General features: G+C 26.6%; 2 protein-coding genes across 2 annotated transcripts; one reads left to right on the forward strand and one right to left on the reverse strand.

The window, feature by feature from the left end:
- Window positions 1-596: 596 nt before the first annotated feature.
- On the forward strand, window positions 597-7,071 carry LOC107173869 (uncharacterized). Its single transcript, XM_089221416.1, has 13 exons — window positions 597-945; window positions 1,026-1,148; window positions 1,262-1,446; window positions 1,519-1,592; window positions 1,667-1,850; window positions 2,395-2,486; window positions 3,122-3,212; window positions 3,309-3,630; window positions 4,032-4,348; window positions 4,796-4,957; window positions 5,024-5,189; window positions 6,029-6,130; window positions 6,192-7,071. The coding sequence occupies exons 2-13, from the start codon at window positions 1,034-1,036 to the stop codon at window positions 6,518-6,520; spliced, it is 2,139 nt and encodes a 712-aa protein (XP_089077542.1). The 5' UTR covers window positions 597-945; window positions 1,026-1,033; the 3' UTR covers window positions 6,521-7,071.
- A 3,711-nt stretch (window positions 7,072-10,782) lies between these two features.
- LOC107173907 (sphingomyelin synthase-related protein 1-like) lies at window positions 10,783-24,099 on the reverse strand. Its single transcript, XM_015524646.2, has 6 exons — window positions 23,335-24,099; window positions 23,101-23,253; window positions 19,307-19,411; window positions 11,772-12,141; window positions 11,420-11,578; window positions 10,783-11,331 (listed from the first exon to the last, which is right to left on the reverse strand). Exons 1-6 carry the CDS (start codon window positions 23,497-23,499, stop codon window positions 10,859-10,861), a joined length of 1,425 nt encoding a protein of 474 aa, XP_015380132.1. The 5' UTR covers window positions 23,500-24,099; the 3' UTR covers window positions 10,783-10,858.
- Between the last annotated feature and the right edge of the window lie 588 nt (window positions 24,100-24,687).

A 24,687-nucleotide genomic window follows, 5' to 3' on the forward strand; every position in this document is an offset into this window, starting at 1 on the left:
TTGTTATTTTGATTTTTTGAATATTACCTATTATTATAAAATAAACATTTTATTGTGGATAATTTGATATGTGCAATTGTGCAAATCACAATACATATTATCGTCATATTATATGAATATTGAATGCAACTATGGGAAATATTTCGGATGCATACTACATAATATTTTGATTTTTATAATGTTCGGTGGTTATAAAATATTTACGTATTAAAATAATATTATTTATATTATTATAAATCACTGTGCCTGGAGTCAGAATGGTCCTAGTGTTCAACATTCGTTGACTGATTATAACCACAGAACGATTGCTTTAAAAGATGTGTTTGAGCTAGCTATGACATTTTATTGTGTATATTTTACGACTGAGTAGTGGGTATACATTTTATAGTATACATAGTTTTATAAAAAGTGGATAATTTAAGATCCTAAAGTCCTAGACAACTTGTGTGTACTGCATAGATGCTTAATTGCTTAATATAGTAGAAAATGGAAAGCAAAAACAAGGAAGTGAGATCGTGATCTATGATAATTGATAAAAAAAATATTTAATAGAGATAAAGTACTGAAGTCAACAAAGTTTTATCTGTGGACGTCAGTCAAGTTTAAAGGTAACCAAATCGCGGGATACAAAATTCCTTTTCCAATCGCTGTCGGTACAAAACTAAACTTGATAAAAATCAGGGTTTACATCGATTGATAACAGCCCAGCCAAAAATTTTTTTTAGAACGAAAATGTTCTTGACGAAATTTCGCTTGCCAAATTCGTCTGATTTGGTAAGTTTAACGTAACATGTACGGTGCTCTCTAAGTATCTGTTAATCTGTCAAAACTCAAAAGTTATCCATGAAAGACCAACCGAAATGATACAACGTTTTTCTTTGGATGCTGTGAACCTACACCATTTGCAGTGACCTATTAAAGATAATATATAAACAAATATCAAAGGTGATTGTAATAATATGTAGTTAGACGATTGCATAAATACATTTTTGTATCGTGTATATAAACAAATCCTTTTTGTTAAGGTTTTAATATGAGAGTAGTAGCATTAATCAGTGGCGGTAAGGATAGCTGTTATAACATGATGCAGTGTATAGCAGCAGGCCATGACATTGTTGCATTGGCCAACCTAAAACCCCAAAGTAAAGGTAATTTCCCTTATTTAGTTCTTAAACCATTAAAAATACCTGTGACAATTAAAATGAATTCAATATATTAAAAAAAATATTTTTTTAACTAAATTCTTTTGCAACAAAAATAGATGAGTTGGATAGCTACATGTATCAAAGTGTAGGTCACCAAGCAGTAGAATTATATGCAGAAGCAATGGGACTACCATTGTTCAGGCAACGTACGAACGGGGTTGCATTGCAACAAGAGAAAATTTATACTCATACTCCTGAAGATGAAGTCGAAGATTTGTTTGATCTCCTTGCTAATATTAAAGTATTTGTTCATTGAAAAAGTATTAAGTAATATTAAATTATGCATTTTTTCATTCAATAATTTTAAATTTAGACACAAATTGAATTTGATGGTGTAGCTGTGGGTGCAATACTTTCTGATTATCAGCGTTTGCGTGTTGAAGATGTGTAAGTTAACTGTTATATACAACATAATTTCAAGAATCCCTTATAAATTGTAAAGAATATTTCATAATTTCTAGGTGTTCAAGATTAGGTATTTGCTCACTGTCATATTTGTGGCGTCGTGATCAAAAAGAACTGCTACAGGAAATGATTGATTGCAATATTGAAGCAATTGTTATTAAAGTAGCAGCACTTGGATTAGACCCTACAAAACATTTGGGATTGCGAATTGATAAGCTTATGCCACATTTAGTTAAAATGGTAATGTGGAATATTTATTCTTTCTAAATAATATTTGTATTTAGATATATATATGTGTGTGTGTGTATACATATATATTATATAAATATATATTTATATATTCACTATTGCATGACTAACATGCTACTCCAATAATGGAGGTTCTAGAAATGCATTTCATAAGTCAATTTTTTTTTAGGGAATGTTAGTCTCTGTATGCCGGATTAGTGGCAATTTTTTTATTTCTTTACAATAAGTTTGATACACATTATGCAAGTTATACTATCATTTATTTCTAGATTAGGCATAGCAATAGGAGTTTAGTAGTTTGATTGTTAATAATTTATCAAAGATTATCTTTTTAAACTTTTGGGAAAAAAAAATTTAATAAATTATGAAATACTTTATACTTGGTGGTGACTTCTTTTATGGTGCCCTATTAATATGGGATATAAGTATAGGTGTCTGTTATATTAATTTTTATTGAGTGTAATACGTATCTGACACAGTGGAGATGAATTGGGGTTCTTCCCGTTTTCTCCTTGACTTTTGTGTTGGTTTCCAGAATGAAAAATATGGCTTAAATATATGTGGCGAAGGTGGAGAATACGAAACGTTCACTCTAGACTGCCCTTTGTTCACCAAATCGGTGATCATGTAAGTATACAAATAAATCCACACACTTGATCACAAACATATTAAAATACAACATTTTTTACCATGTATATTCCAGTGATCAATGTTGTAATAGTGGACAACATTCTAGTTTTAGAAAACAACATAGAATTGTTTGATATTAGTTCCTACTTGAGAATTATTTTTAATTTGTCATCTATAATTAGAAAAAAAAATATAGGTGGATTTCATATTACCTAGTTGAAAGCAGTTTATTAAATTGTTTGTTACGTTTTATTATTTTTTATTTTTTGATAGAAACATTTCATAATAACTATATACATATTTACTATATTTACATACATTACACATATAATATGTTTATATATTAGTTCATTATTCTAACATTATCAATATTATAATACATTTTATAATATTAGAGGAATCATAATTAAAAATATATTATGTATATAATTTTTTATATTATATCTAGCTGCTTATAATTTTACAATTTTTAATATACTCGAATGTTATTACACAAACGTGTTCCACACAAAATAAATAACCTAAAATATGTCATTATTTTTCAAATTCAATGAGATAATATATATTTTAAACGGATTATGTGATTAATGGTGCAAATGTTACATTAGAAATATTACTTTAATATTTTTCAGTGAAGAGTTTGAAACTGTGATGCATACCAACGACACTATTGCTCCTGTGGGATATATAAATTTTAAAAAATTTTGCTTATTAAAAAAACCGGTTAGTCAAATTTTAAATTTATATTATGAATTAGTATTTTTATTAAAATCTAAATAATATGTAAAATGTTTATTCAAACATTTTTTTTTCTTTAAGAATGTTGATGAGAATCAGAGTTTTCGTGATCGTATGGCTTGTTATCGAGTACGTAGTCCCTTAGCTCACTTGTTGGACTTGGATGATTTAGAAATTGACCTTGGTACTGTCACTGATGGTGACAATTTTGATGATGATGCTTCAGAAAATAATAGTATCATTATTGACCAGACTGATGGTCAAGTGTACTTTGGGGAAGTTGTAGAGACAGATTCTGTGTCTTGTATTGGTTATCCAAATGGATGGACTTGGATTAATTCATTAACTGGCTATTGGGTTGGTGATAAATCTCCAGTTATAGTTGCTCTTGAGAGATTAAGAGGTAATTGTGTTTATAATTTAATAATTTATATAATTTTACTAATAATTTATATAATTTTACTAATATTGTATAATGACGTAAGTATAATTTAAATTATGATGCCAAGTTTACATTATTTTAAATATGAAAAATTGATTTTAATTAAAATACCTAATTGTATATAAAGGGTTAACTGTTTTTTTTTCTGTAAATTGAGGTTTGGTATGAAAAATATTTTTAATTGACTCAATCATATTTTGAATCTGTAATTAAAAATTAACAATGCATATAGAATACGCTTGTTAATACTTATATTTATATTATATTCAATTAAATTTGAACAATTGTATTTAAAAAAAAAATTATCAAAAACTTTAATTTAATCTTGTTTATATATATATATTTTTTTTATATATATTTAGATTTATTGCAAGAAAGAAATTTAGAGTTAACTGACGTTGTTGCTGTTACTTTATATGTTCGTGACATGACTGAGTTTCTTAATATGAATGCACAATATGCTTCAATAATGTGTAGAATTAGTCCTCCTGTGAGAGTTTGTGTTGAAATACCTCTTTCAGAGTACACACCTATTCTTATGGATGTAGTGGCCTATAAACCACCATCCAAATCATCCTCAAATTCAAACCTCCCATCAATGTCCAAACATACAATGCATGTACAAAGTATATCTCATTGGGCGCCTGCTAATATTGGACCATATAGCCAAGCTATTCGAGTAAGTTAATAATTTATTATGAGCATACAATTTAATTAGAGGCATTGTTTATATTATGTAATTTATTTACATGTTAAAGTCAACTAATATTTTTTATTTCTATTATCCATTAATTACCTAGTATTAATTATCTAAAATGTATTAAAGTTTGATATTTATATTAAACTGTTATTGATACTTCTTATTTTTAATTTTAAAAATTGTAACTTATTATAAGTGAAATTTTTTAAATTGCTTCTTCATCCTATTTTCCTTATAATAAAGGATACTGATTTATCTGATTCTGTTTGAATTTTATTGCGATTTTTGTATTATGATAATGTGTTTGTCGTTTGATTGTATCCTTGATGTTTCCTCAGTTTATTTTGTACGATTGTATGCTACTATATTATATTGTTATTTAATGGCTATTAGAATACTAATCATGTTTTTAATGTATAATTTTAGGTTGGTGATATTATTTATGTTGCTGGACAGATTGCACTAGTGCCAGGTACATTGAATATTGTTGAGGGTGGAATTAGGCAACAATGTCGACTTTCATTAAGACATGTTAGCAGAATTATTAAAGCAGTTGATACTAATACACAACTTAGAGATGTTGTTCAAGTAAATTTACATACAAATGTGATATTTTTTGTTTTTGGCGTATTAATCTTACATATTTATTTTTAGGGCATATGTTATGTGACTCATACCAAATATATTCATGCTGCTAGAACAGAATGGGAAAAAAGGACAAATAATGCTATTGTAGATTATATTGTAGTATCACGACTTCCAAAAAATGCTATTGTAGAATGGCATTTATGGGCACATAGACATAATGCTAGATTTGAATGTAAGCATATTTACAAAATAATTTATCAAACATGCTCACCCCCATTTTTTCTTTAGTGCCTAAATGATTTATTCAAATTTTGATTTTTGGAATTTGTCAGTAAACAGACAATTTTTCTAACTCTTAAATTCTTTTTAACTACTTAAAGAGTGCTCTATGGCTATACTATCAATTAAAACCCCCATTTTTAATGTAAATTATGATTGAAAATTTTGTTGTACCCAATTCAAAATTCGAATGAGTAATTTCTAAATTATTAAAAAAATTTTATTTTGAAATCTTTAAATAGTAATGGTAAATTGTAAATGGTTTTACAAAAATATAAATTAGATATAATATTGAAAATAATATTTATTATACCCAGGCTATTTCTACAAATTATAAATGCTGAAAGATTATTATTATATTATATAATTAATATTTATTAATGACTAATATTTTCATATTACCATAGTTCTTATATTTTATAAACCTAGTAGTATGGAATTTTTATCTTTAATACACATAGTTTAATAATTAAAAGCTACTCATACTAATTTTGATTTTGATACATAAAATAATATAGAAAAATGATCCACTGAATAATTTACAATTGATAATAAAAGGGGGATTTACGTTTGAAAAACAAAATGTTGCATCTCCACAGAACAATGTCAAGTAGTACAAGAGTTTGAAAGTCTGGTCTAAGTATATTTAAAAATTATAAAAATCCAGTTTTCAAAACTACAATATTGAAAAAAAATGTTGAATGTGATTTATTAATTATCCAATATGTGGTATATTAAAAATTTAATAATTTTTGAAAAAATGTATGTATCCTATTTTTATATTTTTATTAGATGAAGAAACAGGTTGTTGTGTTGACAATTATAGGGTGTCAATACGTCGACGTTGGAACTATGAAAACAATGTGGCTGCAATTGTTACATACATTTCATCTGGTATTTTTTAATTTAGAAAGATAAATAGAACACAATATAACACATCATTACTTTATTTCAGGATCATGCACTTCATTATCAACCATAACTGAGTCATTAGAGACATCTACTGAATCTATATCTGCCATTGGTCTAGAGGAGGCTTTCCGTTATTCTTTAAAACGACTGCTGCGTGGAGAACCAACTTCAACACCAACTGATGCAATTTGCTCGTTACGAATATTTTACAAAGTATCGCAAGATCAAAAACCTATATGTCGACAACTTATCAATACTACATTGAATAATTTAAAAGCTGAATATCGAATAGTTGCTACTGTCATACCTGTGTTACATTTGCATCATCCCAATACATTTGTATCAATCTGTGCGCTGAGGCATAATACCTGAGATTCATTACCATAAAATTATTGGCACAATCGCACACTAGAATAAGGAACAAAGACAATGGCCAGCTGTTCCATTAATAGATAATAATCAGCTTTATATAAATGTTTTATAAACCTATGTATTATTATGGCTAAAGATGTTTTTGATTGAAATCTTAAAATGTACAGTCAATAATATTCTAGGTAAAATATTTAATTTATATAATTTGTTTTAATATCTCAGTTAAACAGTCCGTCCGGTTAAACTTAAAAAAAAATTCTTAGGTGTGCTTTACCCAAAATAATTTATTTGCTCAAATACAATTTGTTTAAACATTATTTATAATTACTTATTTGGTTTGCTATTCATAAATTAGTAGTACTTAAATATTTTTAATCGAAGATATTTGTGCTAAAACGGCCTAATTTTATTGATATTACATATGATTTTTGATTTTCCCTCATTAAAAAATTCTCTGTTGATCTTGCAAAATTGTTATAAAAATTATACATATAAAACTAAACTTGCCATTAAAGTTCTTTATTGCATAAATAAAGCATTATTCATTATTATTACTGTAATTGTTTATACAATACTTGTACCTATTAAAAAAAAAATTCATTCACATTAATGAGAGTAATAATTAAAACTGATAAAGATACTACTAGTAAAAAAAAAACCATCCTGGTGTTATTAATTTCTATTTTTAAAAAGGAACTACAAGAAGTATCTGTATTTATACGTTGATTTGTTTTTAATTTTACTATTTAAAATGCTAACATTTTGTTTTATAATTTAAATACTGTTAAAAATCCAACATACATACACAGATAATATTCTTAAACTTAAGTTTGATAATTTTTCAATTTACTATACTTTACCTAACTACTTAAGATTGGTTCTGTTTGTTACTAGAAATGAAATCTCGATTAATCGATGTCCAGTTTACCTATCTTAATTGAAGAAACACCATAGTAATTTTTGTTGAATCCGGATTAAAATTACCAATATAGATTATAATATTATTCAAAATTATTTACATTTAATATTAATCGATATGTAAACACCCATTTTAGTTTATATATAATTGTAATAAAAATAACATACCTACTTAAGAGGATGACTATTTGTTTTCTCTCTTTGACCTATGTGCTACATAGCAAATGAATATTTTGCAAAACCAGCTCTGTGTTTTACTTTAAATTTTAAAATGGTTTCTCCTATTATCAAACTTAAGTTATGAACATTATATATGTCTAATGGCTATTTTATGATATCTTAATTCTTAAGTAAGTTATGAGCATTAATTTATCACAATTTAAAAATACCTATAAATTGTTTAAAAATTAAAATATTGTGACAAAATATTATTTAAAGTTTGATAAAAGATGAATTCGGTCTAATATTGAAAGTAATAACACATAATTAATTTTACTATACGTAAATTTGATGGTCACACATGGGTCAGAGGAAGAATACAAATGGTGGTTAACATCCTCTTAATTTAAATTGTTAAGTAAAAATTTGATTTGATATAGGTAATCAATTGGGTATAATAATAAGTAAATATTAACTATTGATGCTAATTAGTCATTAATACTCGCATTTGTGCATGTGGTCAATGATTAATTTGTCTAGTAACTCAATATAAACTAGAAAAATTTTTAATTCATGACCTACCATTTGACAATTTTTAATTTCAACTAAAATAACAACTGAAGTATTATTATTTTAGTAACTTCCTAACTAAAAAAATTTATTTTCACCGTAGTTTTTAACACTTATAAAACAAATAAAAAGCTTTCTTGTTCGAATACTATCTAGTTTAATCTACCATACGCATTTTTTTAGATATATTACATGCCTCTGTTAACTCTTTTATATATAATTAAATTATATGAAAAGTAAAACAAGGAATCTCTTGTACACTGCAGTGATAAGTTATTAGAAACGTCACAAATTTGATTTTTCCAAAAAACTGTTAATCAAAAAGAAAATTGTATTGACCCACAAACTAGGGTCCAAATCTAGCCCATTGAATTTTTTTTTATGGTCTATTTCTATTAAAAGTGTGTCATGCACTTATGTGCAAATAATATGAAGCCTTCTCTCTGATTCAAAGGCAGTTCCAAAACCTATGTATCTATAAAATAACTCAATATTAAAGATTATCTAAATAAAATTCTATGAGTAATTTTTATTTAGGTAACAAAATTCTTTGGATAAATTAACATTTAATAAAATTATACAGCCCAAACTGAACTACATTTTTAAATATATTTTAAATAATTTAAAATTGTAAACTTGTAATAGCATATAATATGCTGAAACCAGGCGCGCACCCAGAATTTTTGTTTGGAGGGGGCTTAATAATTACACACAAGTGTTTTTCGAATTTTTCTAAGCCTTTTTTCCAATTATTGTACCCCTTTTTAACAAATGTATGAAGTGATTGGTTGGAACTATAACCAGCCTCAGAAGGTGAAAATAATACGCAAACTTTACAATAAGCACTATCTTCAATTTTTGAATATGTTAACCATTTGTATTTAGTTAACCATAATATATTAAATTTTCTTTTTTGATTGCCAATTTGTTGATTGGGAAAATTATAATTATTATCTGGGACCCACACATTTTGTAAGACTTCAATTTTTTGTTTGTCGTCGAGCTTTTTATTTACAAATAATGATATATCTAAAGAAGAAAAATTTTCATAATTACCAACAATATCAGATGTTGACGGTAACGGTGAAGTGAAAAGTTTTTGAGGACTGGGCGGTTCATTGTGTGTTGACATTTTTGGTTTAATAGTAATATAATTAAGAAGACTACTACTAGTACCAACTTCCGGTTTCTTTCGTTTTTGACTCATTTTAACTCAGCTTTTTTTACACATAACACATAAGCACATTCAACACAGCACACAGCGATCACAGAGAAAAAATCGAACAGACTGAATTATCTAAACGAGTTTTTCATGCCACGACAGACAGTCGAAAGTCATAACAATCATTGTTATCGAAGTTACCAATCAAAGTCGATCCTACATAATCGCTACTCGCTACTCGCTAATATCTACAAATCTAAAATTTTCAACGAAATAAGAAAACGGCGATTCCCACAAACCTTATCGCCTAATATTGAACTATTATTATATATATGTGTGTATCTACTATCTAACATAATACAATTTGAAAATATAATATTATCATTTATCATTATTATACTATTATATTATTTGCTATAATAATATATAATTTAATGAAAAACAATTTTTTGGGGGGGGCTCAAGCCCCAAAGCCCCCCCCTTGGGTGCGCCACTGGCTGAAACATTTTAATATATTAAATAAAAAAAATAAAAAATAAATTATTTTAAAGAGATATTAATATATTATAAAGTTTGAATTAGAATATTAAAAAATATATTTCGATGAGGGTTGTAGACTTTTTCTCTATTGATCAAAACAAAATTATCAAATTTAGTTGATTCTATAGGAGAGTATCATATTATTCCCATGCAGTATAGTTTTAAGGACAATATTACATAGTACCAGGTACCTTGGTTATAAAATGTTATTATGTAATAGGATGTACTAAAAATAATATATTTATTTATTGTTCAAATTGCTTAGGTATAGTATAAAATTTACAGTAAAAATAAACAGTCAAATTGGAAAAGTAGCAGAAAAATAAATAAATATATTCATTATTGATATATGAGTAAATCTTTTATACAATATTTGACAAGATAAATGTACATGTTTATTTGTTGGTAAAATATCTTTTTCATTTTGTATCAAGATGTTGATGACTGGTTTATGACTAAATAACTTAATTTTAAGCTTGTAATAAAATAAGTTTTAAGTACCTGCTGATTTAGAAGGCCGGTAAACTTTTTTATTAAAATAAAATATAAAATAAAATAACTTCTAATTAGGAATTATTGCCTATAGGAATTCAATAAAAATTATAAAAATTTAAACAAATCTAATAGTATCATTAATATTTTTGTTATACAAATAAAAAAATCAAGTAATAGGATTCATGATTAGAATTAGCAAATTATTAAACACTACCAAGAAAATGGAAGTGATCGAGACATATTTTATACAATAATATTATGATAATTAAACAATATAATGATGAATATAACTAGATGAAAAATAATAAAATATAATCATATTTGGAGTATAGCCTAACAAATATTAACTTTATATCACAAAATTCAATGTTTAATAATTATTTTCAATATAATATAGATGTAAGTATATACTCTGTGCTTCGGTCTAAAAAATCATCTTTATTGATTCATAAGGAAGCAATCAATTATTTGTGCGTTCACATTTGCATTCTGAATTATTTATCTTTTTTTTTAATCAAAACAATTGGTGTTCTTGACCTAATTGCGCTTGCGCCAACTAAAGAAGTTGGATCAATTTGTACTGTTTGGTTAGTTGGTAGTGCTCGCAATAGCAGAATCTGAGTCTTGATAGCTGATTTAATGACTAAATAATTGTTGTATGTTGAACAGGCCATATTTTCAGCAATTTCTGTCAACGATTCATATTCATTTGGTACCATGCAGCTACATGAAGACTCAAAGAAACTAAACAATGGAAACCAAATTCGCGTTCGACAAGAATCAACGTTGTTGCTTAATGCTTGATTATTAGCTAGAGTGTGGTAGTATAGGAATAGTCTTGATGTTATGTAAAAGGCAATGAATACATCAATAGAGTAGTGTTCATGACCCGAAAGTATAAAAAATATACCGAACATATTTAAGAGCCAGCTGAACGTATGTAATAAATAAATGTCACGTGGAGTGTCTGCAAAACAAAAATAAACGTATTTAATATATAAGTACTTAAGTTAAATCATAAATTTGAACTGTTTAGTAAAAATACAAATATATACATTCAGTGATGAAAAAGTTTAACATGGTTAATGCCACTGTATGCCCACTGAACATATAATCGCCACAAGTGCGAACCCCTTGTATCGACATTCCAGCTCCTCTCCATATCACATACGCTTGTTGCATTTTGTATACCATTTCTCCCAGAAAATTTCCATCTGTAACACGGCATACTATTAATACAACTTATCAAAATAAACTTTGATTGGAGAGAGATGGAACCTAAAGGCCACATTGATTTTAAAAGTATAAAATTTTCTTAAAAAATAAAATAAAAATGGAAATTCAATAGATACGTATTAAAACGTACAATAGCTGTTGTACTACTATCGTCATCCCGATCACACATACCATCCAAATACGATGGCTTCTGCCGGGGCGTGCATTCTAGATGGATGCCCGGCACGGACAAGGAAGTTATGATCATCGTGATGCACCGTAATAGGAAGACTGTACCCGACAAAGCGAAAAACCGCCTAAGTAGTATAAAACGGTGCTTGTGGAAGACCAGTACGGCGAGCCACACGAAACACAACACGGTGCCGGTCAGTTCGCACATGTGAAACGCCCAAGGGATGTATGGCACGTTGTCCAAGAATATGTCCGGCAACGGCGGATATTTCTTCATGTCAGGGACGCGATCGTGAACGATCACCATGACGAATGCCGTAATCCACGTAACGGTGAACAGGTAACCCATCGCAATGAGAGCTTTCCATATCTGTAAATACAAACAAATAAAATAAAACCTATGAGAATAATTAAGTAAAACGTTAAACGTGCCTTGCGCTTGTGCATATAGTAACGTTTGGAGTTAGCTGAGAGCTGCGAATAGTTGTGCTTAAATACTTATTACCAGAACTCGCAAGTTTACGCATTTTCATAATAATCTTGTTAAGTCGTATTCAATGCTGGACGATATAGAAATTCATTTCAAGGTACTTTGGTTAAGTATGTGCAGAAGTTTTATTTTGCATATAATTAGAGGTTTTTGGCCTATTTGGCGTATTTATATGTAAAAAACGCATAAATACGACAAATAGGCCATAGGGCATATTTAGCTAATTTTTAACCAAAATTTGATGAAAAATGCAATAGTTAATAGTTTTCATTGTATAAAATATATGAAAATTGTAGCAAGGTAAAATTATTAAAAATAAAACGCTGATATATAGTCAGTGTTTTATGTCCGCATCAAGTAAGCAATGAAAATTTAAAACATGTGATATACTTATATAATATACTCTTATCTGATAATAAAAATTATTAATGGTTTCTTTTTTATAATCCGCATATTTTTAGTGCATATTAATACATATTTATGAACTTTATGGCATATTTCAAAACATATTTTGCTAGCTTTTGGCATGCTTATTTAGGTATATTTTAGGCCTTTAGAGTATGAACTCACGAGCCTTGCTATTACTGATAATTAATAATATACTCTTATATACAATAAATATAACCAGATATAGGTACAAAGTATCTGAACGTACAAAGTATCAGAGTTTTGAGTTTTAACGATGGATCGAACAAAGTTACCGTTTAGTGTTTACCCTGTTTAATTTGTGATAAACCATAAATTCACTAGCGCAAAAAATATACCTTCATATTTCAGATACCTAGTCTAGAAATTAAGGGAAGAATCCAGAAGAGTGAATGGGTGAGACAATTTTCGTCCAAACCAAAAAGTATTTAAAGAAAAAAATTATATACATCATCATTATTTATTTTTTTTATTTTATAATATAAATATATTTACAATCTGTAACATAATAAAACAATAAGTAAATATGAGATTTTTTTACCAGGTTTGGAGGCTTGACTGGAGGATGCGTCCATTGGCACTTCTGCAAACTTGTTTTTTTTTTTTTTTATATAAAGCGAAGTAAATCACGAGGCCAATTGCGTTTTAGTTGACGTGGAGGGTTATCCGGGAGAGTCTTAGAGGAGAGGTTAGAAATTTGCGGGTTATGATGAATTATATTTATACATTATACAGATTTTAACAAAATTAAAGTTATATGTATGGTATAAAGTATAATATGTATCTTTTTGTTTTGGCCGAAAAGGCCATGCTCAAAAATAGAACGCTCAACTACAATATACCTAGCCACCTAATGTAGGGTATGGGTTTTCTAGTATACCTCACGGAGAAATACATGGCAACAGCAGTATACTGATACCTTTGGATAAATACCAACTATATTTTTCAACATTTATAGAAAAAACAAAAAACTTTAAAATTCTTATGTCAACAAATCACTCAAACATATTTTCAAGTTCTATCATATACAGAAAATGCTAATATTAACATTTGCTGAAAATTTCAAGTGTATTCATTTTTCAGTTACAAAAAAACAAAATCGATTTTATGAACGTATCGTTTAATTTACCTAAACGTATTTTGTCAGAGTTGAAAATCGAAGCATTTTTTCTACTACTTTTAGTATATACAGACCCAAATAATCATAGTAAAATCAATTCTTTGCTCCGCTTAGAATTTAAAATACTATAGCAATTTATTAAATATAAACTATTCTAAATCTGAAGTTTAAACTGTTTAAAGTAAAACTTTACGTTCATTGAAAAAATATACTTCAACAATTCATCAATTTCACATTAAAGTATACAAACATAATATAATATTATACACAATTTACCATTATGATTTATGAGTAAGTAATTAGGTAAAGTGAGTATACTACAAATTCATGAACTACTTCATAAATACTTTAAAAATATACAGAACAATTAATTTATATTTTATAAATAATTAAATTGGTACATGGTCAATAATTAAGTAGTCATTCAAGAGAACCATCGTCCATGTCACTTTGTCACAATCATATAAAACAAAATCAGTTCTGCGATGGACGTATATTTAGGTATATAGTATAATAATTGAATATACATATTATTATTCGTTTGTACGACGTAAAAACACTGGCAGGTGTCCTTTAAGGATTTAAGTGTTTCAAAAATAAATACTACCATCGGATTTTTAATGCACAATAAAAAATTAATTCTATTAACTTATAAACGTAAATAGTAATACTGTCTATTGTCTGCTACCATAATATCATATTATATCTATGTACTCCCTTATTTGTAATAACTAATAATTATATGACGTATATTATTATAATACCTATGTACAACAAAAAAAAAAAACACGTGTTTATAAGTTGTAGCTACATACCTACATAGAACAACCGGTTAAATTCCGTAGTTTACTGCAGACGAGTTCAAAAAACTTCAACATTCTAAATGGTTATAATAACGGTATTTTCTTAGTCATACAAGCCCTAAATTTAATTCTAACTAAAAAAACATTGACTCACATAAGATTGGTTTCTCCGAATCGAACGTTGTTACCTAACTTTAAATTTAGTTAAAAGATTGAAGTAATTATATAAATTATTATTGTCTGTTAAATGTATTTATTTTTTAAATATAAATAAGTATAGGTATAAATGATCTATGCATTTATTCCAATAAACATTTAAACCCTTAAATCTTAATTTAGCAAGTTTCTATGAAATCAATATATGATATTATGATTATCAACTTGTAAAAAATAAAAAATATGGTAATAATACATTTGTTTTATATAATAGAATTGGTGGGGTTATCATAAAAGACTTGTGTAATAGTATAGTAAGTCGTAATAGACAATGCAGATTGTGCATTTAATAATAGATACGTCCGATTATATATTATTCAATGTTAATTGTTAGGATTACCAAATCATCTCTATACTTTTATTCATACATAGTTGAGTGTTATGTAGGTATATACTAAACACAATTACACACAAATCAACAGGTATTATATGTAATGGGCAATGGCCAAACCAAGCGCTACACTCATAATTAGCATACAAAACAACTTCAAAACTCAAAAATAAGAATTACAAAATGTTATAAGCGATAAGCCTATTATCTTTTGAAATGTTATGAATATGAATATATAATAACTATAAAAACAACAATGTAGTTGTAATAATTTAATAAAATAAACTACGTCATGTGTTTAAATATTATATCTTTATTGGGATATAACAATTGTTATCTTAGTTTGGAAAATACCTTGTAATAAATATTTACTAGTATAAATAAAATAACGTTAAAATAAAATTCTGAACAATATTGATAAGGCGAACTTCTTGTAACTCAATGCAGAAAACGTATAATCTAAAAGAGTGCCGTACCCAGAATTTTTTAGGGGAGGTAAAACATTTTTTGACAAATTTTAAATGAAAATGTCGTTATTGTTTATCTATTTTTGGGGGAGGGGAAAGTATAACTCCAAAAACTACCCTTGATAGGCCACCGATCTAGAATACACTGATAGTTAGCAGAGAATTCGAGTAGGTAGTCTACACTTCCTTCGGAAATTATAAATATATATTATGTTATTATATCTACTTTGTTTATCATGCAATATAAAATAAATCACTAGACACTTTCTCAACACAAAATGTAGTTTTGAACAGAACTACAGAACTATGATTACAACCAATATTATATAAATTTATTCTCCGTCATAATTTACATAAAACCCGTTAACAATATTCCAAAAGACATTATATAATATAATAACTTATCTACGCATAAGGATTAAGTTGACAAATATAATGTATAATATTGATGTACTACTTTACAATAAATTGCCAATTAAATTTGTTTTTTATTCATTCGATTATAGGTAACTAGATAGTAGCTGATCCCCGTGCATTTCGTTGCCTGTTAAGATATCCACTCTTGAGATACAAAATTTTTGGTAAATTCGTCGTTTATACCCGACTAGTAATGATCAAAACTTCCCAAGACTAATTCCCTTGGATTAACCTTATCTAATTCTCAATAAAATATTTTTAACACAATCATTTAAAATACAGAACTAAAGGTATATTCAATCATTATACTTTATCGCATTTTTAGCTTTTTAAAGATGAAACATTTATAAAATGTATGCCTATTAACAAATTGCTAATTTCTTATTCTTGCATGCTAAATTGTTATACAATTACATCAATATACAAATAGCAACTATATAATACACACAAATATATTTAAGATTATTATTAGTTATTTACAAAAAACCAAATTTTCAATAAAAAAATTAAGGGCAACTTATCAAGATATAATAAAACCCTATGGGATTGTGTAGCTTTCTGATGGTAAAAATTATTAAAATTAGTTAAATAGTTCGTTAAACCGATAAAACGAAAAGTTTTTCTTCATTATATTATATAACTTTTCTAACTCTAGTAGGGGTCGAATCTTGAAAAATCCTTTCTTAGTTGGTATTTATACCATAAAACAAACTACTGTCCAAAGTTCATACTCATAGTTTTAACGGTTCTGGCTAGGTGATTTTTTTATTTCATTTTTACTCATTTTAACTCCGATAGACGTTGAATTTTGAAAAATCATTCTTAGTGGGTATCTACATTGCTTAAGGAACCTATGAACAAAAGTTCAAGTCCCTAGACCCAGCGGTTTGGTCTGGGCGTTGATGAGTGAATAGGGGCGCGGTCTTCTATATGTATCTAGATAAAACTAAGTAAAACAATAATATTGTATGATTATTTAAAATCAAGATTAATAATATAAAGACATACAGAAATAGTCTTTACTATTATTTATCATTATGAATTATCATATTCTTATCTTTTTAAATGGCAACTTATGATTTAAATTCTGAGCGAAGCGATGAAATGTTTTAATTCTGCTTCGAATTTTACAATGTATGTGTGTGCGTGTGTCGATTTTTTTTTATAATTTTTTGTGTCTGTATACATGATTAGTAGTCGACATAATATTTCTATTTTCAACTTCAGTATATTTTTAGGTGAACAAGTGAATCTATTAGTTATTATTGAGAGGTCAAAATTACAGATAAAAAGTAGTTTTCAAAAACACGAGAGGAAACAGAAGAAATAACGGCAAAACGAGCATTTCATGCAAAATCAGTTTTTGAAAAAAATCAAATAAAAAACAATCATTGATAGGTACATGAAATTTTCTTGAATATTTATAATTTATAATGAGATTTACATATACGCTATAATGTTATAGTATACCTAATAGCTTCGCCAAACGATTATTTTTATTTTTGTGTCTTTAATAGAAAAATATTATTTTTGATAGGAAAGTGAACATAAATTGTACTCCGGGAATTCAAAATTAAAAATACTTTTCCTAATGTTTACCTATACAAAAACATCGGGAGAGAGTAAAGTTACAATAATTTTTATGGAACGTTTATGTAAAAACTTTGACGAAATAAATTATAATCGTAAATATTTGAAAATTATTTTATGAGAACCAGAGAACGTGAAGTTTTAATCACGATTTTTCATCATATGATATTAGTTTTAGATTCCAAGTGATGAATATATTTATTTTACAATGATGTATTTTTTATGAGCTTTTGGTAAACAATTGGTTCTAGTTGGTACTTTTGAGTTCAAAATTAAATGATTCCAAGTAATTTTCAACATCTAGGAAATTATTAAATTCCCTATCTTAAGTTTCTAATTACACCACACATTCGGATTTCAAGGTGAGAAAAGAAGCAAAAGTGTATTACAAACGTTTTTACAGCAATTTAACGTCTCTGCTATTTACCGTAACTACAAAGATATATTAAATACAAAAAGTGTATTGTTGTGACTGGCTTGATATATGACCTAAAAAACAATCCTCACCTTCAAAAAATGCAATCCAAACAAGAACAACACTATGTATCAAAATTAATAAGTGTGCCATCGATAGGTGGGTACTTCCATAAAATTAAATTATGCATCTACATGCATATAAGATATAACTCTTAATTTTAATTGATAATTGCTTCTATTAACAGGTTGTAAACATCTTATAGAAATAAAAAAAAAAAAACAGTTTTCAACATAACCGTGAAATACAAATAAAAATCGGTAATTTTAATTCAAAATCCGTTTTCGACGAAAACGATTATTTTCGTTTTTTTATTGTAACTCAAAAATACTAGACATAAAATATTTAGCTAATGAATTTAAGAAAATACATTTTTTTTTAAATCTTATGTAAAAATGTTGGGAAAATGTGACATTTAAACTATGACCAATTTTAGTTATTTTGTTGTAAATCAGAATATTTAAATTTATTTTCAGCTATTGCTTAATTGTATACCGTATGATTACTATATAATAATTTATTACTATACTAACAAAACATAATTTAAAACTTTAACTGTTCTAAAAATTTCGATTTTGAAGATTTCAAAAACTATAAATATCTAAGTTTCTCAGAAAAAATAAAGCAATCCAAATCCAGTCTCAAAAATAATGATACCACTTACCACTGATACCTATTTAAGAGATTTTTATTTCACTGCACATGTGCCGATAAAAATAGTTAAAAAATTAGAAGTTATCAAAAACAGATGTATTTTATTTGTCTGTAGGCTGTAGGCAGTACAAACTTAAATACAACTCCAGGTTAGGTTAGGTTCCTAACTCCAGGTGTACAAATTATTTCCTGTGACATTTAAAATTGAAAACACGGTTTTGTATAGGTGTGATTAAGTAGGTAGCGCTAACCTAGAATGTTTAACAATTTAAGAATCAATGATCCAAAAATAAAAATGTGCATTATGATAGCCATAAAAAAAAGTATGAATAACATAATATATGTTACACATAAAAATGTAATCAATCTAAATTAAAAAGACCAACTATTTTGAGAGAATTTTTTTAAATTTATGTAAGAAAATAATTTTATAATTAATACAGATTAAAACATTTTAAACATGATAAAAATAAGCTTCAAATGCTCTTAGATGCCGTGGATAGCATCTAATAATAATAATAAATTAATATAATAAGTATATTTTACCTCTGGTTTTAAACGTCTATCTTCTTCAAATTCTGAACTATGGGAAGACGTGGCGGTTACATCAGATCCATGATTCATATGAATATCATCATAAAAATTAAACGGCTGTAAATAAACAAAACACATTGTATGTAATAAAATAATAAATAAATAATTTATTGATCTAATAAGCTATTCATTCTAAATATTAAATTCTGTATTTTTTTATCAAGTACTTCAAGTTTTAAAGATGTATTATTTGAAGATTCATTTTTAGAGTAAGTAGTTAAAAAGCATATAATTTTATCCAACACTATATTATATTAGAGTATGAATGTTGATTGTTTTTTAAGACTTTAGTCATTTATAAAACTGATCAGTAATTTATTGTTAAGTACATTGTAAAAATTACTAAATAAAATTAAAAATATAAATAAGCTTGGTTTTAACTGATTTGTAATAGATTTTAACATTTATACTAAGCATTATTACGATTTAGGATTGTTAATGATTAATATAATATAATATATGTTTTATGTTTAAAACATAAAACAAAACAAATTCCTGAAAACTGTAGTCATTTTATTGAGTGCTAACAAATTGTACACATAGTTCAGAGGCAAGTCTTTATCAAGATTTCATGTAAATGTCAACAATGAACTAATATTTAATTATTTGTATCACTATCTACTCTACAGTATACACATTGACATTATACATACCATAGATTAGAGACTTATAGATCTATATATTTTTAACAAGGGAGGTACAACATTTTTAATTATTTTTTTTTTTTATTGATTTATTATAATATTTCATTTTCATATTATTACCTAATATATAGATATGAATGTTTGTTTTTTCATCACCGATGTTAATCAACTGTGAAAGCTACGAGTATAACTAAATAACAAAATTTCCACCTCATAAAAAGGAGAACTTTAACTGTGAAATATTGTTTTTATTGTTTCGATAACAAAGGGACAAAAATAACTTTTTTTTCAAGTTTGAAAAACACAAAAATAATGGATTTTTAAACGATAAAAACTTTTTTGTATAGGTGATATCATAAAAATAAAACGATAATGAAACACAAATAATGTTCTCAATTATGTTGTATATCAATTTGGAATCCTAGCTATCTCCAAATCCCGAGTGGTTCTATCTCGCGTAAAACAGTTTTGTTATATTGTAGTTTTGTTAGTCGGAGAGAATACATACATGTGGTTGAGCGTCCTTATAATGATTTTTAACAATTACCACCAATGAATCAAGATTATGGATTCATGAATAATAATTGATAATATTGTATGTCAGAAAAATATTGTACAACAATGTATTCATAGACCAATGATTGAAAATAAGTAGTTGTGCAATTTGGTTTATTAAAAGACATCACATACACATAAGTAGATTTTTGTACCTATCTAATATATTATATTTTGTTATGTCCATGGGTTGTTAATTAAAATATTTTACTAGTTGTTTCCTGAAATTTAAATTATCATAATTATATGAAATTTATTCCATTTATTTAAGTGCTTGTTTTTATATTTTTAGATTTTTGGGACATATATATATATATAAAGACATATTCTAATGTTTTTAGGGTTATAAGTCCCGAACCCTGTACTTAAATAGTAAACCCATCATAATACAAATTTCAATAGGAACTAATAAGATAAATAAATAGACAATAAAACCTAAATGAAATGTTCATTGAAATTAATTGCTATAAATGTTTATCAATAAAGCTTATATCAAACAGTTTTATACATAATATGATTTAGGCCAATTCATTTTTTTTTAACTGGATGAATTTATGCATATTATTTATCAGTATTTCACTATTTTAGTAAAAACAATTGCATCACTTGTCAAAGCATGATTAATAGAATAAATCTTTAACCACCGTTTTATGATTAAGATTTCTTTTATACATAAGGCATAAATAATATTAATTGTTAATTATTTAAATATCCTAGTTAATTTAAATTGAGTAACAAACAATTAATTAAGAAAATATTATATCAATACAGAAAATTAATAGATTAATAGTATATTTATCATTAGCATAATATAAACTTGCCAACTATAAGTTTTGAAGAATTTGCAATTACTTTAAAAAAAGTTGGACATAAAATTTTAATATATATTTTATAGAAAAGTTAATTTATAAATCAATCTAATAATGTATACCTACAATTTATTTAATGAAAGAACAATTGGTACCTATACCAAAAAAAAAAAAAATATCTGTTGAACATTATAATTTATCGTAAGTAGTTATTAGTTAATCCAATGAGGATTAATATATGATTTGAATAGCCATAATTTGTTGTTCTTCAATTATAAGTAAAGCAATGAATAATTGGTTGTAAAATGATATGCTTTAATGATTTAAACATTTAAAGCAATAAAAAACTTAATAAATATAGGTAGTATCTAGTAGCAAATCGTAACTAGAATATGTAAGGCATAAAGCATCAGAAATAAAAAACATTTAATATTTTTCAATCAATCGGAGTAAATTAAAATACATCAAATTATATAAGGCGACATCAATTTTGATTATTTGTTGTAATTAAAAAAGGAATTACAGTAAATGCTTTAAAATTTCAGCAAAATGATTGAAAATTGAATACAACTCATAAGTTGTTTTTAAAGCATTAATTAAGTATCAAAAGTAAATAAAAATTTGATTATTTTTCAAATAAGTTTGTTGTAAAGCCACATTAATGTTTAAATTCACCTCTTAACAAAATTAGATTTTAAAACATAAAATTAGTATTTGAAACTTGAAAATTTCTAAAATAATATACCTATCATGAGATACATGGAATGTTTTTAGAAAAAAAATAGTTCATCTGATTGTATTACTAAACAAAATTTAGAGAAAGCAAAGCCATGAGTGGTTTTGCCCCCCAAGCTCCAAATTTATTGATACTCCTTATCTATTACATTAGATATCTCTATTAATAAAATAAAAAATAAAAAATTTAAATCAATATAAAAAGTAGTGCTGTAAATTTGAAGGAAAGTTCATTCTTTTTAGTTTATTGTAAAACATAGTTTTCTGAACACCCATTATGTTTAGGTCAAATCCAGTTTTGAATCTTTTCTTTTGAATTTTAAGAAATTTTTCTGATTTTTTTTGCTTTTTTTTTATATTCAAACAATTTTATTTGATAATGCCAGTTAGTTTAGTTTTCAAACACATGAATCATTTGTAATTTTTGCCTTTAAAATATAATATAAAATATTTTTTTTTAATTAATAAAAATATAGGTTTTTTTCATACCTACAACTCGATTAATTTTAATTTAATTTATATTTTGAATTTTTAGTGCAGTTTTTGAAATTAGAGTGCATTTTTGAGTTTTAATTTATTTTTTAAATATTTTTTACTGTATTAAATTCACTGCACTAATTATAAAATTTTATGCAAAACAAATTATTTATATTTATTACCAAGTAATATAGATTTGATTTTCAGTTTATTTGTTTAAAAAAAATTTCATTATTAAGGACATTCTACTTCTCTACCTTTTTATTTCGATAAGGATAATAATTGATAGTCTAATAGTCTATCTCTTGGCCAATGATGTGGTTCCCACCAACTAATAGGCAATAGGTAATAGAAATATAAATACATTATAAACTGTTCTTAGAAATAGAGGCTGATATAAGCTGACACCATTTCAACTCAGAATTGTTATTTTAAAGCAATTATTTGTTATCATTTGAAGCTACTTAATATAATAGAATAGTTTAATAATAAATAATAATAAAATTTATGAATTTATGGCACTTACATCTGGTCGGAATTGAGTTCCATAAACATGTGCACTACATACAGGTTTTGTAAGTAGCGATATAGGATCAAATCCAAGTTGTAAAAGGGCCTGTCGATTTTCAACTTTTAACTGACGAATATCCAACATTAATCTTTTTATATCACCTAAGACCTAAATGTTGAATAAAAAATCAATTATTAAGTAGGTATTAGGTAATTTTTAACAATGAAATGTGAAATAAAGAAATCATACATTAATACTTATAGGTGGACTTTTTAAGTCAGCTTCATTAATAAGTAAAAGAGCACGGCCATCAATGCAATGATCTTCAGTAAGTATCCGAGAATATTTACTATGACCCTTTTTCTCCAGCCAAATTGACACTTCTCGTGGATTCCAATTAACAACAGGTTCCATTATAACACTTATGTTTTTATAAATCAGTAATGACGGACAAACTATGTGAATATTTCATTAAAAAAAATAGTTTTAAACTCATGGCGCAAAATAAAGTTAATTTTTTTGTTTTTAATGCACTTCGAAAGCTACAGAAATGTAATTATAAACGATTGAGGACGATGAAGTCTTACAGTACATCTAATCTACTACGAAGATTACGTCAATACGTAGTTCAGACTACTAATGCAATAATTGAATGATACTCCATAGTCCATACGAGTGTTCAAAATGACCACTGAGTACAAACTAGTTAAGTAGTTACTACCAACTGGTGAGTATAGTGACTAGTAAAGTAGTGAAGTGACTACCGAGTACTGAGACTGAGTACTGACTAGTGAGCAATGAACATAAACTAGTAACTACAACTGCAAGACGTGTGCAATGATGCAACTATGCAAGACGTAGGTAAACTATTCGGCGAATCGTATTCGTGAATCACATACTTTAGTCGTTTAGTCAATAAAAATAATAAAAGTTGTGATATTTTGTGATACCCTTTACTGAATACTGATTAGCGAATAGTGATAACTGATAGAGTTGATAGTGTTCCGATGATGATACAAAAAATAAAGTAAAACAGATTGCAAAAAATGACCTATTGTTTTATTTTTGTTTATATTATATACAATTATTAGAACTTATAACGAATTAACGAGTATTTTTTTTTCAACAGTTCATAAATTATATGACGTGTTTTTAGAATAGAAATAAAACAATTTATTTACTTTTACAAATTTTTTTAATTGACAGAACTAATGTTTTATAATTATTTTTCTTATGTGGTTTTACTGTTCTTTGAAATATCAAATATTAATAGTCACGAACAAAATATAATTGATAATAATATTATAATAAACTATACGAACAGCAAAATAAAACTAAAATGAAAAATTCATAAGTAAAATGTTTCTATGAATTGCGTCAGCGTCATACCACCATTGATTATAAATACTATAGATTGCTCACTGGCCGGTTTTTCGGTGGCGCGGTAATAATCGGGTGCCGCTACAAGGCGCTGCGGACGCGTGGATAGTTAGATCGGATAACGCTGTAAACGCTAGTAGTCACGTTATTTGGCCGATTGTAGGCAAACTGCGTAGCGTATTCAGGAGAGGCGCATCAGTTTATAATCGGCTCCCCATATAA

The sequence above is a fragment of the Diuraphis noxia genome, unplaced genomic scaffold (assembly GCF_037042655.1).
Source record: "Diuraphis noxia isolate RWA-SAM2 unplaced genomic scaffold, SU_Dnox_SAM2 contig0002, whole genome shotgun sequence".
Lineage (NCBI taxonomy): Eukaryota > Metazoa > Arthropoda > Insecta > Hemiptera > Aphididae > Diuraphis > Diuraphis noxia.

What these genes read in the sequence shown, in the direction of transcription:
- LOC107173869 (XM_089221416.1), top strand. Translation starts at nt 1,034, where the DNA reads ATGAGAGTAGTAGCATTAATCAGTGGCGGTAAGGATAGCTGTTATAAC. An exon ending in CGTTTGCGTGTTGAAGATGT is followed by an intron (nt 1,593 to 1,666) that starts GTAAGTTAACTG and finishes CATAATTTCTAG; the next exon opens with GTGTTCAAGATTAGGTATTT. An exon ending in TTTGCTTATTAAAAAAACCG is followed by an intron (nt 3,213 to 3,308) that starts GTTAGTCAAATT and finishes TTTTTCTTTAAG; the next exon opens with AATGTTGATGAGAATCAGAG.
- LOC107173907 (XM_015524646.2), bottom strand. Translation starts at nt 23,499, where the DNA reads ATGGAACCTGTTGTTAATTGGAATCCACGAGAAGTGTCAATTTGGCTG. An exon ending in GTCCACCTATAAGTATTAAT is followed by an intron (nt 23,254 to 23,334) that starts GTATGATTTCTT and finishes TTCAACATTTAG; the next exon opens with GTCTTAGGTGATATAAAAAG. An exon ending in ATAGACGTTTAAAACCAGAG is followed by an intron (nt 12,142 to 19,306) that starts GTAAAATATACT and finishes TTGTATTTACAG; the next exon opens with ATATGGAAAGCTCTCATTGC.